The sequence below is a fragment of the Microcaecilia unicolor genome, chromosome 6, assembly GCF_901765095.1.
Source record: "Microcaecilia unicolor chromosome 6, aMicUni1.1, whole genome shotgun sequence".
Lineage (NCBI taxonomy): Eukaryota > Metazoa > Chordata > Amphibia > Gymnophiona > Siphonopidae > Microcaecilia > Microcaecilia unicolor.
This window is the reverse complement of record NC_044036.1, coordinates 317,681,870-317,700,559: the sequence shown is the minus strand read 5'-3', so window position 1 is coordinate 317,700,559 and position 18,690 is coordinate 317,681,870. Positions and strand designations below refer to the sequence as shown.

At 40.9% G+C, this 18,690-nt stretch overlaps 1 protein-coding gene across 2 annotated transcripts in view; it reads right to left on the bottom strand.

The window, feature by feature from the left end:
* Positions 1 to 196: 196 nt before the first annotated feature.
* The window catches only part of GRB2 (growth factor receptor bound protein 2), a 73,054-nt gene continuing 54,560 nt past the window's right edge, over positions 197 to 18,690 (bottom strand). For both annotated transcript variants that reach the window (XM_030208283.1, XM_030208284.1), the window contains exons 4-6: positions 16,885 to 17,007; positions 3,914 to 4,082; positions 197 to 2,331 (exon numbers count right to left, since the gene is read on the bottom strand). In XM_030208283.1, the coding sequence (XP_030064143.1) occupies positions 2,146 to 2,331; positions 3,914 to 4,082; positions 16,885 to 17,007 (478 nt within the window). In that variant the 3' untranslated portion in view covers positions 197 to 2,145. The remainder of the gene's footprint in view (positions 2,332 to 3,913; positions 4,083 to 16,884; positions 17,008 to 18,690) is intronic.

Below are 18,690 nucleotides of genomic sequence, written 5' to 3'. Positions count from 1 at the left end.
CCACCTGGGGAAAAAAAAAAAGCTTTTAAGCACTGAACAAGCTGTATAACACCTATGAACCCAAAGCTAGTATTTGGGAACAAGATGCCATCAATTTGTTTTCTTCACAATAAAAAATAAGCTGCAACAATGGTGTTCCACAGTGACATAATGTACACCTTTCATTAGTAGGTAACAAATCCACAAACACTATTGCCTGAGTGAAGAATGCATTGTAGGTTTATTATTCACAGTTAATTACTATCTACTGAATGCTTATCAGTTTAAAGATTAGGTACAGAAGCTTTTTTTTGTTTTTATTTAAACACTGATTTTTATATATATATTTATATATATATATGTACACACAAGACACATGTCTGGAAAGTTGCATGATATATTCCAATTCAAAAAGAGAAACAATCAGATGGTCCAGGCGTTGAACACTAGAGAATTCTTTCACGGTGATTTTAACAGAATTATAAAAAAAGTGTAATTAGAAGAAAAAGGAAAGCCGAGAGGGGCTGCTTTAACCTTTGCTGTCAGCAGAGTTAAAGCACAAAGCGGACTGACACACTGAAAATTCTTTTACACGTATTAACAAAGAGGCATTTTCCTGTTTGGGGTAGATAGAAGTATCCAGGGTATGTTAGGTCCATTTACAGTGCAAGAATTGCAAAGTTCCACTGTCACCACAAGCAACTGGATGGAAAAAAAGACTGGTACCAGATGTCTGTGGCCTATGAGCGTGTCTGAGAATTCATGTCGAGGGCTGCTTTCGAAAAATGAGCTACATTTCAAAATATACAACCTGCTGTGGAGGGGAAGGGTAAGAAGAATGAGAGCAGAGTTATCATTCAACTGCAGGAGTAAGCCTAAGAAGGAAGGGCAGTAAAAACGCAGGCAACACCAACAGGAGGAGAAACCTTGTGCACGACAGATACAGCTTTTATATTTCTGTTCTCCCAAAGGAAAACATCCCAAGAAATCAGAGTGAGCACTTAGCCTCTCTCAGTTTAGAAAGCTCAACCACCATTAATTTCTCAGGATGAATCTCCCCAGGCTTCTGTTCAATAAGATACAGTAGGGATGATGTAAATTCCTACCATCCAGGGGCACATTAAGCCACCTTCCCCACCCAGATTAGCACAAAGACAATATGTCCCAGATTTTCAGGAAAAAGGTAACGATACTACCAAATATTAAAAACTAAGCTTAATTCTTAACAGTAGACTCTTAATGATTGCTGTATTTTTACATAGATAATACTGCAAACTCTGCCCACATTCCAACCCTCCCATTAAAATAAAAACTAACTATTTACATATCAGAAAAAACAGGTGAACCAAAAAGCTGACTAGAAAGGCATTGGACCAACTAATTAAAAAAAAAAAAAAGCCCACAAGAAACGAGGGAAAAGGCACCATGGAAAAAGAGAAAGTGCACCAATACACCTTTTAGACCCCGAAAAAGAGTAAAAAATAAAAAAATTACTGTTTCTTTAAAAAATACTTCTGCTGAGGTTTTGGATCAGTCCAAACAGCTGAGCAACTTTTACAAACACTAACAATCATAGAACACTACAATAAGTTGATACCTGATTCCAGAGCTGCTCAATCTTACATCAGGGTGTAACAAGAGGAGGAAACATTGATAGAAATAAAAAGTCTCAGGGGAGGGTGGAAAAAAAAAGGAAAGACTGAATTAGCCCTTCTCTGGAATTACACCTGATAAAAACAAACATTTGCATAGAGAGGAAATACCAGCAGCTTTATTTTGTCAGCATGGCTAGAATTTTATGACATTAAAATGCATGCAAAGACAGACAGAACAGGAAGAGACGAGAGACAAAGGAAAAACCAGAATGAAGGAGCGGGAGAAAAAAAAAAAAAAAAAGAGCAGCTGTGGAAATCTGCTAGTAAAAATTATTATTATTTTTTTTTTTTTAATTTAAAGGTAAGTTTTGGCATTCTAAATCAAATGACTTCAAACCCTCCCCATCCCCTAGAGTTCCATACTGAAGAAATGAGCGCCATCTCCAGGGACAGTCCTCTGAAGAGCCAGCTCCCAATGTACTGCTGGGTGATGCTTTTAATCACTGGACTGTATGTAGTTACGCCACCGTTTTCCCCCACCATTTTGTTAAATATCCTTTCTTCTGTTGCCTTAGAGGTTGCGGTTCACTGGGGTGACATAGTTGCGGGGGAACATCCCTGTCTGGCCATGACATGCACCTTTCCACCAGTTGGGGTCAGAATTGTCGATGACTTGGATGAAGTCGCCACGCCGGAAACCCAGCTCACCATCCTCCTGGGGATCAAAGTCGAAAAGCGCTTGTACATATGTAGGTTGCTGTAAAAAGGAAAAATAAAATATATAGTAGAAAGTTATTCAGTATAGCATTCATCCTTTGCCAACTCAAGATCAAAAAAACAGAATACGACAACAAAGAATGTGAGGAACATTTTCAAATTGCTCACTAATTGCAAACAACTTAGGTGTTTTAAACACTAGGGCTGCATTTCAATAATGCATTAATTTTTTAATTTTGGGGGGGGGGGGGGGGGGGGGGGAAGAGATTGAGATGCACACCCACAAGCAGAACGGGAGAGAGGACCACCAATGGAAGCTATAGCTAAGGCAATGGGCTTGAGTAACCATGAGAAAAGCTTGGTGCTGCTCACCACCAAGTTTGTTTCACCGCTTGTTTGGGGGGGGGGGGGGGGGGGGAGGAAGAAAGAGCCCCCGTGGAGTGCAGTACAGTAAGTGACAGAGAAATCCATGAAAGGGAGGAGGGGAGGGGGAAGAGAAAGGGAGAGGCTGGATCTAAGGGTAGGAGAGAGGGAGATTATCAGTCCTTTAGGGAATGGAAGGGGGATGGGATTTGATATACCGCCTTTCTCTGGTAAAGCAGTTTTCATATTATATACAGATATTTATTTTGTACCTCGGGCAATGGATGGTTAAATGACTTGCCCAGAGTCACAAGGAACAGCAGTGGGAATTAACAGAATAAAAATAAAATACCTTTAATTGTGCAACTAATAGTGATTACAATTTTTTGAATCACTTAATAGTTATAAACTTTGTTTTTATTGAAATGCAGCCCTATTTAAACACACATGCTATGTTCAAAATGTCAAGGAAAAAGCTACCCACATTGTTTCCCTTAGAAAATTAGTCATTGTAAAGAACAGAAGTCACATACTTTTTGCCTATTTTTGCAGCGTGGGAAGGGGGAGGGAACATAGCATGTACGATTTGAAAATCTACTGTAACTGTGTTAGTTTACCCATTCTAAACACGGTTTTCTTACCCCTCTTACAGCTGAATATGTGAGCTAAGGGGAACTGTGTACAGTTTTAGCTACATTTGGGAGAAGGGGGAGGCTATTTTACCCAAGTAAATACCCTCCCCAAGACTACATTTTTTGGTATATCTCAGCTTCACTGGTTTCCTAAAAATGAGGAAGGGGATCTTAGAACTTAGTCCTCTAATCACCAGAGGAAACCAGATGTTGTCATATTTCTGAATCAAGCTGGGCTGGGTCCATGTCTCTGCTTGGCCACTGTCCACACCCTGCTGTGTCTTCTCATGTAAGAGGAAGAGCATTTTTGGGCCTGCTGCCTCAAGCTGGGACTTCCTAAAATGTCTGGAGGATTGCTACACATTGAAATACGAGGAAGAAACCTGGGGCATGTAGATCATTCCTTTATTTTTAAATTCTAGGAATGCTGCCCTGCTCAGAACCGCCGACTCACTGTATTTAAATAGCAGAAGCCTTCTATACATGTATATTCAGGAATTTAAGAGCTGTTAATTACTGGTTTTCTCGCTGTCAATTTCTAAAACTAACAAACCAATCTTAGGATATTAGGAAAAGCTCACACTCGATTAATATATTAAAACAGAAGTACTTTCACAGTTTCCCCACCTGTGGCACCTGCTCAATGTCCCGCAGGAAAATCTGCTGGTTACGGGAGACAGAGGTAGACCTGTGATAATCTACTAGCTCATTCAAGGAATTGAACTTGACCACCCACAGGAAATATTTTCCAGCTCCATCTCTCAGCACCTTAAAATGTTGCACATCATTTCCAAATCTAGTAGGGGAGACAGAGAAAGGCATTTGTAGTTCATTACAATCAGTGCTACCCTGGCCAGCAAATAGAAAACAATAGTATGTACTGCATATATGGAAGAGGAAAATACACAAGGTACTCAAAGGGAGAAGAGGTTGCCAAAAATGGAGACAAACCCACAGGTCCAATTGGAAACATTTTATTGGTTGTCAAAGGATTTCCAATTGGACTGCACATGTAACAGTTCAAGCTGTAAAGTGAAGGGTTTGTACTAGTTACTGGTCATACAAAGGAGAATTGTATTTCATAGAAAATCCCCTAGATTCTACATAGGGTCACCCAAAATTAGGTGCACAACTTTGTGTGCCCAGGGCAGAGGCGTGTGCAAATTAGTTAACGAGGCAAACTGAGGTAATTGGCAACTTGAATCTGCGCCTGCCCTAGGATGTTAGGTAAACTGTGCTTGCCACGACATAGTAGCATGTATTCAGGGCTCTATGTCAATGATGGGCAGCTATATAGAGAACTGACTTCTTGCCAGAGTTCTCTGTATAGCTGTTCATCACACATTTAAGGGGCGTGAAGACAGATACTAATGCAGCAACCCTCGGACTAAGTGCACAGCAAGTCAGCACACAGTCAGAAAACCTCATGAACCCATTTCTGTCAGAGGAGGCGGGGAGTCCTTGCTGACAAGTCTCCAAGCTGACCAGGGGAATTACCCAGGGATAGGAAGGAATCAAGCTAAGGTATAAAAAAAAAATGAAGGAAAAACAAAAACAGGACATTCTAGAATGAGGAAGATTTTTTGGGTAATCATTTGGATTATGGACCTTACTTCATACTCTGCCTTGGGATTTGGGCATGAGGTATACAATCGGTAACACCACTATATTCTGTTAGAATTTCTGTAACTGGGTCAGCACGGGACAGTGGAAAGAAAGATGCTCTAGTGTCCAATACCATATTCTTTCCTCAGTCAGATCAGCTGCAATAAGTCATTCAACCTTTCCTCTTGCCAGCATTTGGCTGAGCCTGGCCAGGAAGGCTCAGAAATCACATGGACAGCTAAAGTCTGTCCACCTGGTTTACACAGCAGTATGCTGGTGCTGTCAGAACATACATGAACAACATTCCACTTCTTAGCTATCCAAACCATGCAGTTTAGTCTCTGGCTTACATGCTCATCATAGACCTCTCCAGAATACTAAGTGCTCAGGAACACAGTGCTGCATTATCCTCAAGAGGCAGAAAGACTACAAAAGCCACCAGTAAACATAAGGTGTTTGTTTCCCATTTTTGGAAAAATACTTCTGACAAGCTCTCTATTAATTATTACTGGTTCTGGATACAGGTGTGTGGAGGCTGCCACCCCCTGCAGGAACGACATGTTTTCAGGGATGCTATTTTTGGGGAAATGTACAAGTGAATTAAAAAATGCCTCACTTGTGGAAACATAAGAACAATTTCTACTGGCATATCAGACAAGTCTAATATACATCACCAGACAAACGGGGAGCCGATACCCTAAGAAAATCCTAAGGGACCCTCTGCAGCACTTGTTGCTTAACAAAATTAACATTTTCCTTCCTGTTCCTCAATGTTCCACAACAACCAACAGTAGAAAATATACAAAGAATAGGAAAGGGTTGTCCCAAATGATACGGAAAGTACTGAATCTGGCACAAGCCAGGGAGTTTGCATCGTTTTCTGCTCTGCTTGAAGGACCTAGACTGAGATGACCGTGGCTGGGATGGCCAGCGCATGCTCAGAGCTATACACTACTTGTGTGCTTGGGGAAAGCTTCGCTGTCTCATAGTCATGCAACTTCATTGGCCACATGTATGTGCCTGATTATATCCTGCTTGTTGAGGGAAGGTAATTTGTACCTACTACTACTACTTAGCATTTCTATAGCGCTACAAGGCGTACGCAGCGCTGCACAAACATAGAAGAAAGACAGTCCCTGCTCAAAGAGCTTACAATCTAATAGACAAAAAAATAAAGTAAGCAAATCAAATCAATGAATGTGCACAGGAAGGAGGAGAGAAGGGTAGGTGGAGGCGAGTGGTTACGAGTCAAAAGCAATGTTAAAGAGGGGGTATTAGTGTGTCCTAAGATGAAAATTGTGTCACTCTTACTCAGTGCTAAACATTCTCCCATTTTTAGACTTCTGGTATTTGTTCGGACTTTAAGCATGTTCGTTGTTTTTGCCTAGCAGTTGACTGGGATACTTCAGAATCTTAAAGACATTTGGGCTACTTATTTTTGTCTTTATTGCAACTGCTCTAACTTTCCTGTTTTGTAATCATTGGACGAGATCTCACTTTGACCCACGTGCTGATAAGCAGCTTTCCTCATGCCCTGGTTTAAGAAATGCCCTTCCTTTAAAAGATTAGTACCGGCAGTTGAGGTCCACTTTGGTTACGAAAAGCCAGAAAGGACTTAACTACAGTTAAGTGGATAACATGGCTACTTTTATGCCACAAAACCTACATTAAGTTAAGGTGTTTACAAAGAGAACCTGCCAAAAACTGAAGAAAGAATGCTACCAAAAGAAAAGTTGCAAAAAGGAACCGATGGCTACTGTACAAAAACAGAAGAGAAAAATCAGAAAGGAACATCGGAAGAAAGGTACCTAAAGCAAATGAAGTGGTAACAGGTGAGGCACCAGTGAAAGATAAGGGTGAGAGTAATGCAAGACAAGTGAAGAGAATAAAATGAGAAAGACCAGGAGACGAGTTGGCAGCTGGGACCCAACCTACATGGAGATGGATACATATGCCGGGGTCTAAGAGACAAAAAGAAATACATAAGTTCAACTTTACGCAGGTTACAGCCTTAATAACATGCTTTTTGCTTTGGGTGTAAAGAGACCATATCTTTTGATATCATAGCAATAAATCAAGAATTGTGCACTGCATGTGTTGTGTCTTTGGGAGAGGGGTAGCTGGGGGTGGTAGAGCAGTTTATGGGGATATTTTTAGGGTCGGGGGGGTTTGTGAGAAGGCAGAATATATGTGAGGTAGTTTTGAGGGGATGGGCGGTCTGCAGAGTGCTGATGTAGTTGCAGGGCTAGGGCAGTTGTGTGTGTATTTATTTTGGCTGTGAGGCATTTAGCAGAGTGGTGGTGGTGCAGTTGAGGGAGGGTAATTTTTGGAGATGAGGGAAGAAGCGAGATGGTGGAGCAGTTGTAGGGGTAAGTTTAGGGTTCTGGAGCAGTTGTGGGGATTTGTTTTTTTTTTTGTTTTTTTTTTTGTTATGGGGCAGTTTGCAATATAGTGGTATAAAGTTGCAGGAAGCAGTTTATGGTCATTGCATCAGCTAGCTTTGGGGGGGGGGGGGGGGTGCTGAGGTATTTCAGAGGTGTAATTATTAGGCATGGGGACACGGGGTTTGACAGCTGTGTTGAAGTAAAGTCAGGGGGTGGGGCAGCTTGCAGGGTAGTAGTCACAGTGGTAGTTATAAGAGGTGCTATTGTGTCAGATCAAAGGTCCAGCTAGCCCACTATCCTGTTTCCAACAGTTACCAATCCAGGTCAAATACATGGTAGAATCCCATTCTACTTAACCCCAAGAATAAGCAGTGGCTTTCCCCAGGTCTACCTTAATGATTTATGAACTTATCTTTTAGGAATTTGTTTTAAATCCAGCTATATTAACTGCCTACCACTTGCTATGGCAATGAGTTCCAGAGCTTAACTTAAGGAGAGAAAAAATAAATTTTCTATTTGTTCTAAATGTTGTACTATAAACTTCATGGAGTGTTCCCTAGTCTTTGTACTTTCCGAAAGAGTAGACAATTGATTCATTTACCCATTCCACTCAGGATTTTATTCTATCACTAGTAAAAAAGGCCTGTTTCTGTATGAAATGAAACGGGCGCTAGCAAGGTTCTCCCCCCTCCCTCGCTCCCCTCTAAGTCCCAAGGCCCCCCTTTCCTCCCCTCTCCCACTCCCCTGCAACTCGCCACTTTGTCCATAAGTTTCCGTTGGTGGCGCTGCAGGCCCCCGGCCACCAGAGGTCGCTAGTTCGCGGCTCCTCTCTGCCCCTTCCCTTGGCCTTCGCTCAGCTGCCATGTTGCTGTGTGTGCGAGAGAGAGTCAGTGAGCCGCGGCTGCTGCAGCAGCAGCGCGCCAAGAACCGGGAAGCAGTGGAAGTCTTCAACAGCGAGGTGCGTAGCGCGGCTTCCCACTTTCTCCCCTCCCATTCCTCCGTAGAGCGATAATTACCTGGTTGCGTGCTTCCTGTGTCTCTCACTGGGATCGTAACCACCTCCTGACGTCAGGCAAGCAGGGTTCTAGTGCTGGCCAGTGACGTCAGCAGGTGGTTATGATCCCAGTGAGACACATTTGAACGTTCAAGGAGCAAATTATTATATTAAATATCTACTCTCAGCCAAGCTGAAGAACCTTAACCTCTTTAGTCTTTCCTCAAATAAGTTCTTCCACCCCCTTAATCATTCTAGTTGCCCTTTGTACCTTTTTCAGCTTGTCTATATGTTTTTTTTTTTTAGATGCAGCAACCAGAATTGCACACAATATTCAGTGTGCAATCTCACTATGCAGCACACACTGTTTTATTCTGTATTCCTTTTCTAATAATGCCTAACATTGTTTGCTTGTTTTGGCCACCACTGCACCCTCAGCAGATATCCATATATTATTCGTGATGACACCCAAATCGTTTTCCGCAGTGGTGACTCTTAATGTGGAGACTAGCTTCCTTCAGTTAGTTATATGGGTTAATCTTCCGAATGCAAATCACTTTGCACTCATCCGCATTAGTTATAATTATGTTTTACATTTATATGAGATTCTGAATATACTGCCTCTCTGTGGTTCAACCAAGGCAGCTATCATTTGGATGCTAAGGCTTGCAGGGTCGTTCTGCAATTTGTCAATCGGCATACGATTTAAACAATTTTGAACAGTTTTTGCCATCTGCCTGTGTTGTATAGTAACTAAGTAAATGTAACTAGTTACATAGTAACATAGTAGATGACGGCAGAAAAAGACCTGCACGGTCCATCCAGTCTGCCCAACAAGATAAAACTCATATGTGCTACTTTTTGTGTATACCTTACCTTGATTTGTATCTGTCATTTTCAGGGCATAGGCTGTATAAGTCTGCCCAGCACTATCCCCCCTCCCACCACCGGCTCTGCCACCCAATCTCGGCTAAGCTTCTGAGGATCCATTCCCTCGGAACAGGATTCCTTTATGTTTATCCCACGCATGTTTGAATTCCGTTACCGTTTTCCTCTCCACCACCTCCCGTGGGAGAGCATTCAAAGCATCCACCACTCTCTCCATGAAAAAACACTTCCTGATATTTTTCTTGAGTCTGCCCCCACCCTTCAATCTCATATCATGCCCTCTAGTTCTACCGCCTACGATTTAAACAATTTTGAACAGTTTTTGCCATCTGCCACTGTTGTTTAGTAACTAAGAAAATGTAACTAGTTACTGTACTTGAGTTCAAGTTTCCTCATTTTTACTTGTAAAGACGTACAGGAAACATTTGTTACGTCTACTTATACTAAAGTAATAATTTCATCATTTTTTTACTACCTTTAATCAGTTACATTCGATGCTTGCAGATAAAAGTAAAAAAATAAAAGCAGAACAAGACATAAGTGACAATTCCTCAGTAAATTAAATAAAACAGCAAAACCTGGAACAGGATTTTGCTATTGCAAACCTCATCATGCAAACAGTGGATCACCTCATCTTAAAATGTTGCTGTTCAGTGAATATAGCCTATAAGAACAGTGGAATTGCCTGTGGTTGCTGGTCTTCAGCCAAACAGTGAGGAGTTGGATCACGTTGAAGTAGAGGTGAAGCTGGTTGCATTTCTTGAACAGATATGTGTCTAGCACAACAAACTGCCGGTCATCCGATGGAATATTTTTACATTAGAGTGAGTGTCCATTGGACAGAGTCTTTAGAGAGGCAGTCTGCTCGTCTGGCCTCAAGACTGAAGGGTTCCCACACATTTGACATTCCTGCATCAGTTCTCAAAGATATTCAGAGTTTGCCATCAGATGAAAAATTATTAGAACAAGAATGATTCCTTAGGATTCCAAGTTTGTGAAAGCCTCCTCTGTAGATCGACAGCACAACGATAATGAAGATGAATATTAGACAGCACTACTTCTAATACAGATTATGACAATGATTATTCTTTGCTATGTGGAAGTCAAAGTGTTTCAGACAGATTTCCTTGATCAGTAGCTGCAGAACCAGTCAGAAGACATCAATAATATTGCAGCATGGTCTGATTTGAAGGAAAAAATTTTTTTTAAATCAGACTAAACACTCCACTTTCTCCTAGTGCAGTTGGCGAACACCGTTTTAGCTGTGCTAGTTTAATGACAACTCGCGAGCACAAGCATGACTCAAAATGTAGGTTTACTAAAGGCAAAGAAGACTGAACTGTAGAGCAATAAAGTTGTTGTGATAAAAACAATAATAGTTGTATTCATTGTAGTTACAGTACTTTTACTTTTTACTGAAAAAGTAAGAACTGTTTTTTTTTCACTTAAGTAGATTTTTTTTTGTGTTCTTTACTGTAGTTTAGTATTAAAACATACATTTATTTGTACTTTTACTTAAGTACTTTGACCAAGTACTCAGAACAATGCCATCTGCAAAATTTGATCACCTCACTCATAAGTACATAAGTATTGCCATACTGGGACAGACCAAAGGTCCATCAGCCCAGCATCCTGTTTCCAACAGTGGCCAATCCAGGTCACAAGTGCCTGGCAAGATCCCAAAACAGTACAACACATTTATGTTGCTTATCCTAGAAATAAGCAGTAAATTTTCTCCAAGTCCATTTTAATAATGGCTTATGGACTTTTCTTTTAGGAACCTATTCAAACCTTTTTTAAACACCGCCAAGCCAACTGCTTTTACTAAATTCTCTCGCAAAGAATTCCAGAGTTTAACTACACGTTGAGTGAAGAAATATTTTCTCTGATTCGTTTTAAATTTACTACTTTATAGCTTCATTGCATGCCCCTAGTATTTTTGGAAAGAGTAAAAACAAAATGATTCACGTCTACCCATTCTGTTCCACTCATTATTTTATACACCTATCATCATATCTCCCCTCAGCTGTCTTTTTCTCCAAGCTGAAGCGCCCTAGTTGCTTTAGCCTTTCCTCATACGAAAGACGTCCCACCCCCTTTATCATTTTTGTCGACCTTCTCTGTACTTTTTCTAATTCCACTATATTTTTTTTGAGATGCGGTGGCCAGAATTACACACAATATTTGAGGTACGGTCGCACCATGGAGCAAAATAAAGGCACTATAAAGTCCTAATTTTTGTTTTCCATTACTTTCCTAATACCACCTAAAATTCTATTTGCTTTCTTAGCCGCCGCCACACATTTGAGAAGGGGGTTTCAACGTTGTCATCAAAGATGACACCTAGATTCCTTTCCTGGTCAGTGACTCCTAATGTAGAACCTTGCAACACAAATATAGTTCGGGTTCCTCTTTCCCATATGCATCACTTTGACCTTGCTCACATTAAACGTCATCTGCCATTTGGATGCCCAATCTCATAAGGTCCTCTTGTAATTTTTCATAGTCCTCTTGTGATTGAAATTTGAATAACTGTGTCATCAGCAAATCTGATTACCTCACTAGTTACTCCCATCTCTAGATCATTTATAAATGTGTCAAAAAGCAATGGTCCTAGCACAGACCCCTGGGGAACCCCACTATCTATCCTTCTCCATTGAGAATACTGACAAGCTCACCTTTATCCACATTTGTTCACCCCTTCAAAGAAATGTAATAGATGATTTCCTTTCACTAAATCCATGTTGGCTTTGTCTCATTAATTAATGCTTTTGAATATGCTCTGTAATTTTGTTCTTTAGTCTTTATCATTTTGCCTGGCACCGACGTAAGGCTCACCTGTCTATAATTTCCCAGATCACCTCTGGAACCTTATTAAAGAAAAAAAAAAAAAGTCAGTGTTACATTGGCCACCCTCCAATCTTCTGGTACTATGCTTGATTTTAAAGATAAGTTACGTATTACTAACAATATAGTTCTCAAGTTCATTTTTCAATTCTATCAGTACTCTGGGATGAATACTATCTGGTTCAGGCGATTTGCTACTCTTCAATTTGTCAAATTGCACCATTACATCTTCCAGATTTATAGAGATTTCATTCAGTTTCTCCGACTCACCAGCTTTGAATACCATTTCTGGCACCAGTATCTCTCAAATCTTTGTTGGTGAAAATCGAAGAAAAATTTCATTTAATCTCTCTGCTATGGCTTTGTCTTCCCTGAGGTGTCATCTAGCAGTCCAACTGATTCTTTTGTTGGCTTCTTGCTTTTAATATAACTACAAAATTTTTTACTATGTATTTTTGCCTTCCTGACCAGCACTTTGCATTTGACTTGCCATTCCTTATGATGATGCTTATTATTTCATTCAGATTAGTCTTCCATTTTCTGAAGGATTTTCTTTTAGCTCTTCCTTCACCTCACTTTTTAACCATACCGACTGTTTGGCCTTCTTCCCTCCTTTTTTAATACACAGAATATATTTGGCCTGGGCTTCCAGGCTTCCATGCCTGATGTAAATTTTTGAACTTCGCAGCTGCTCCTCTAAGTTTTTTTTTTCCCACCGTTCTCATTCTATCATAGTCTCCTTTTTGAAAGTTAAATGCCAATGTATTAGATTTCCTGTGTGTACTTACTCCAAAGCTGTATCAAATCTGATCATATTATGATCACTGTTATCAAGCGGCCTCAGCACCATTGCCTCCTGCACCAGATCATGCGCTCCATTAAGTCTAGAATTTTTCCTCCTCGTTGGCTCCTGTAGCAACTGCTCCATAATGCAGTCCTTGATTTCATCAAGGAATGTTACACCTCCCTAGCATGCCCCGATGTTACATTTACCCAGTCAATATTGGGGTAATTGAAATCACCCATCATTATTGTGTTCCCCAGTTTGTTAGCCTCCTTAATTTCTGATAAAATTTCTACATCCAGGTAGATGGTAGTACACTCCTATCACTATCCTTTTCCCCTTTACACATGGAATTTCAATTCATAGGGATTCCAAGATATGTTTTGTTTCCTGCAGAATTTTCAAATCTATTTGATTCAAGGTCCTCCTTAACGTACAATGCTACCCTCTCCACCAGACTGATCCACCCTATCACTACGATATAATTTGTACCCTGGTATGACAGTATCCCAGTAGTTATCCTCCTTCCACCAAGTCTCAGAGATGCCTATTATATCTAATTTTTCATTTAGTACAATATATTCTAACTCGCCCATCTTATTTCTTAGGCTGCTGGCATTAGAACAGACATTTCAAACTATGTTTGTTGTTCCTATTTACCTCTTGCTCAGCAGTTGGCAGTGTTAATTTGCAATTTGTCTGCTTTTTTCTTTAGACACCTGGTCTACTATGGTCTCTATTACAACCTCGCTATCGGGATATTCTCTTCCCCATTTTGGTGAAATCTTTGAAAACTACCTTGTTCCAAACCATGCGCTTTTGAACGACTATCAGCCTTCCCCCAGGTTCTAGGTTAAAAGCTGCTCTATCTCCTTTTCAAAAGCCGACAACAGCAGCCTGGTCCCACTCTGGTTAAGGTGGAGCTCATCATTCTGGAATAGGCTCCCCCTTCCCTAGAATGTTGCCCAGTTCCTTCCAAATCTAATTCCCTCCTCCCTGCATCATCGCCTCATCCACATATTGAGACTCCGGAGCTCTGTCTCTTGGGCCCTGAGCGTGGAACGAGGAGCACTTCAGAAAATGCTACCCTAGAAGTTCTGGATTTGAGCTCTATACTAAGAGCCTAAATTTGGCTTCCAAAATCTCTCTCCCACATTTTCCTATGTCATTGTTATCCACATGAACCAAGACAGCCGGCTCCTCTCCAGAACTAATCTAAAACCCTACTGCGTTTTCTCTCTTTTAACCAGTTCACAATCAACAGAACATTCTCTATCCAATGGTCTTTAAATTATTTCAGAACTCTTATGAGGGACTGTCAAAAGCTTTCTGAAACCTAGATATACTACATCAACTGGTTCACCTTTATCCACGTGTTTATTCATGCCTTTAAAAAAATGTAGCAAACTGGTGAGGCAAAACTTCTCTTAGTCAAATCCATGTGCTTTATTGTACCTCCCCTACATGGTTGGATACGCAAGTTATAAATGTATTAAATAAATAAAACACACACGTGCAAATACTATTAAAATATTACAGCAGACTGCTCTGCTGAGACGTCAACGTCATGCTACAACAGCTCCAAGCCTCCTGGAAAATTTTACTACTAGCCATTTCTATAGCGCTACTAGATGTACGCAATACTGCACACATTATATGTAGGTACTTTTCTCTGTCCCTAGACAGCTCACAAGCTAATTTTTTTTGTATCTGGGGTAATGGAGGGTTAAGTGACTTGCCCACGGTCTCAAGGAGATGTAGTGGGAATCAAACCCAGGTTGCCAGGATCAAAGCCTGCTGCACTAACCATTAGGCCACTCCTCCACGTTAAAAAGTTAGGCACATGTGCATCGCTCGGAAACTGCGGTGCATCACTCAGAATGCTCATTTTAATACTAATCGGTTCGTTGTACTACATTTGCATAGGATTATTGATGGCTGCTACCGAGAATAGCAAGATCGATACAGAACCCCTTTATGCATTTCTCGCTGAATAATGTGAACGTTAAACTGGCTAAAACCAGTCTAAATCAGACATTGCTAGCATGGTAAGCTTTGTGCATTGGCTGTGGTATGTTGATGTCAGTAGGCCTGAATATAAAGAGGCACAACATATATATTATGATTACATCCTTGAAAACAATTATTAAAAAAAAAAAAAAAGTTCTGATCACCTGGGACACTCAATCCCACTGATAAAAAAAAAAAAAAAACCTTCACGCAAGAAAACTGGACATATAAAGGAGAAAAGCAAAACAGTATGCCTAAGTGCCCACTAGATAGCAGTTTACAATCTTACTATTACTACAGCGCTACCAGTCGTACGCAGCGCTTCACAACTGAACATGAAGAAAGACAGTCCCTGCCCAAAACAGCTTACAATCTAAATCAGGACAGACAGGACAAATAAGGGATAAGGGTAGGACAGTCAGGTAGAACACGTAGGGAAAGGGGACTATTGAAGAGAGATAAAGGTTACGAGCAAGTGACAAGTTAGGAATCAAAAGCAGCATCAAACAGGTAGGCCTTTAGCCCGGATTTGAAGGCGGCCAGGGATGAAGCTTGACGTAATGGCTCAGGAAGTCTATTCCAGGCATAAGGTGCGGCGAGATAAAAGGAACGGAGTCTGGAGTTAGCGATGGAGGAGAAGGGTGCAATTAGAAGAGATTTGCCTAGTGAACTGAGTTCCTGGGAAGGAGTGTAGGGAGAGATGAGGGTGGAGAGGTAGTGAGGAGCTGCAGAGTGAATGCACTTACAGGTCAATAAGAGGAGCTTGAATTGTATATGGAAATGGATAGGGAGTCAGTGAAGTGACTTCAGAAGAGGGCTGATATGGGCATAGCGACTTTGGCAAAATATTAATTGTGCAGCAGAATTTTGAAGAGGAGAGAGATGGCTGAGTGGAAGACCTGTGAGAAGCAAGTTGCAGTAGTCTAAGCGAGAGGTGATGAGAGTGTGGATGAGGGTTCTGGTAGCGTGCTCAGAAAGGAGAGGGCAAATTTTGGTGATATTATAGAGGAAACAACGATAGATTTTAGCAATCTGTTGAATATGTGCAGAGAAGGATAGGGAGGAGTCGAAGATGACCCCAAGGTTATGAGCAGATGAGACAGGAAGAATGAGCCTGTTGTCGACAGAAATAGAGAATGGGGGAAGGGGAGAGGTTGGTTTAGATGGGAAGATAAGGAGCTCAGTTTTGGACATATTGGACTATTCTTTATAAAGTCTGCTACATTTTGAAATAATCTACAATCAAAACTGTTCTGGTAGTGTGATGAGATTAAGTGGGCCAGAAACTTTAGATGCTGTTTTTTCTGAGATCAATCAGTCTTTGCTGTAGTGGGAGAGACTCTTGGAAAAGCAGGTGGAGACTGCCAAGACAGTTGATGGCAAGATTTTTAGCTCCCAGTGCTATTAGGCTGTGTGTCTTTTTTGCTTCTGTGGTACTAGTCGCACCTTTTTTAGGACTCCTAATGCATCCCAACTGTGAGCTGGTGAGGTAGAATCCTTGTTCTCTGGAGTGATACGAGTGCTACAATTCAGTATTATGAGCAGAGAAAGAGAAGATTATCAAAAATACCAACAAATATAAATCAGAGAACAAGAAAATGTGGTGGAAAGATTGTGTTAATTTATCTTAATTGTACTGGGCACATAAAGCTGGATTACAAATGATTTCCAAGCCCATCTTGATATGTTGCCTGTATATATTGTACTTTAAGAATTCCAGAAGGTGGCTCTCTCTGGCACAATCCAAGGGCTGAAACTAGCCCTAGCGGTAAATCTGAGATACTGAGATCGCCAACCTACTCGTGGCTTAGGAATTAGGCTTATTCCTGTCATGGTACGTATAAAAATAACCTATTTGGAGTCATTGCTCCAAGACTGAAAAAATATTTTTTATTCTAAAGTCTCTTAAGCAAGGACTAGTGCATAATATCATAGCTGTTATATAATAGTTTCGATTACTATATGACAAGGACAGCAGAAAATAAAAGCAAGGAAGGCACAACCCTTGTGCAGGGAAAAGGAACAATTTACTTCATCATCATTGGGGGGGAGGGGGGGTTCTGTCCAGCATTTTATAGTCACTCACTTTACTGACAAGGAGAAATCTCCTGGAGCACTCTCGCTCTCTCGTATGAGAAAGGCACCATCATGTCTCTGTTTTCCCAACATCTCCTCTGCCTTTACTCGTGGAATCTTTCCAAAAAACCACCTGGAAGAGAAAAAAAACCCAAAGAGTAGTGTACATTTTACTGCTCCAGATAGACCAACAGCATTCAGCTACTCATTTAATACTTTCCAATGGCTTGGAAAACACCACATCTTGGTACCGATCTTTTACACGGCAATATTGTGCCACCAAGGTGACTGCCAGTCTATGATGTCAGAACATGACCTTTCAACTTCATGCCTCTGCCCTTGTTGTGCTCTGTAGATAAACGGGATCTTAGATCAGGTATCTCCTCCCCCCCCCCCCCCCCCCCAAAAAAAAGGCCAGAGAATCACTCATGCTAGTTGCAAAGGCTGCCCCTTACTCTCCCTCTCCACAACTCTAGGCTGCACATTATTATGGGAGAAATACCACATGCTAGACAACAGCAAGTGGGTGTAAGCAGTCCTGGGAGTGGCTGACATGACCCGCCAATATGATGTATTTAAATATGTTTGAGGCACTGATTTTGCTATAAATTATTCTGTTATATAGTTTATCTGCTGATGCATCTCTTCATGTACAGAGCTAGGAATGTGTACCCTAGACACACAGGGTAGGAGAAGTTACTTTATATACAAGTTATCACCCAAGTGTACGCTGGGTTTGCCACAAAGTCTATTTGTTTAAAACATATTAAGCAGAACCCCCCCTCCCCCCCAAAAAACAATTACTGGGTATACAGGGTATGACGCTCCCTAACCAACTGAAAACAAGTTTATCCTGTGAACAGATCCATTGCCTGCCATACCCAGGGCAATTGCACACTTCTGTCCATGTTCTCTCACTTAAATCCACATAAGGGAAGTAGAACATGGAGGCTTCCCTCTCACCCTGCAGACTTACAGCTTCAAAACAAGCTAGCAGTGCCCTATATGCTCAGGCGGATAGAAGTCTTTCAGCCTCAAACTTCCTGTACATCTTCTACCAGCTCACTGGAGCTGTTAATACTTCTCATTTTCCTGTAGCATGTAAATCTTGGTCTCCTGGTTCAGGGTCCAAATTCTACTTTAAGTGGTGTTAATGCAATTGCTGAATCTTAGAAAATCATCAGTTCAAAAATGGAACTTGCTGTACTGGATTACAGGACAATTAGCTTCATTTGAAACATGGTCCAAGTTATTTTTATACCCTGCTCTCAAGTAAGCCCAACCATTACACCACCAGACCTTACCCAGAGCCCTCAAATCAGGAATCCCTATAAAACCCAGCCAACGTGGACCCTGAATCTGGTCATACCACTAAATTAAAAAGGCTCCCTTTGTACCAGAGACTGAATGCTGCTTCTCTGGTTATAAAATGGTTCTCATCCACCCAATGTTAGTCTGAAAGTTTCACTCCCGGGAGGGGGAGAGAAATCCACTTTTCCATTTTGTCATTGTTACACTTACAATGAAACATGTATATGAGCATGCACTACCAGTGGACTATGACTTTGGTGAGTTAAATTCTCACACATAGCTCAGCTGCAGCAGTACCTAATCACTGAATAAGTTATCACATCTGTCAAACGAAAAGCTTGGAGTTTACTAAACAGTAAATTCTGATCAAGTCAAGAGGAGAAGAATGTAAAAAACAGAAAAAACAAGAATAAGTGTAGAAAAAGTAATAGAGTGGATTATGCCGTCTCCAAGTACTTTCAGAATTATTTTAATATCAAACAAGAATTGCCAAAGAAGTTTACAT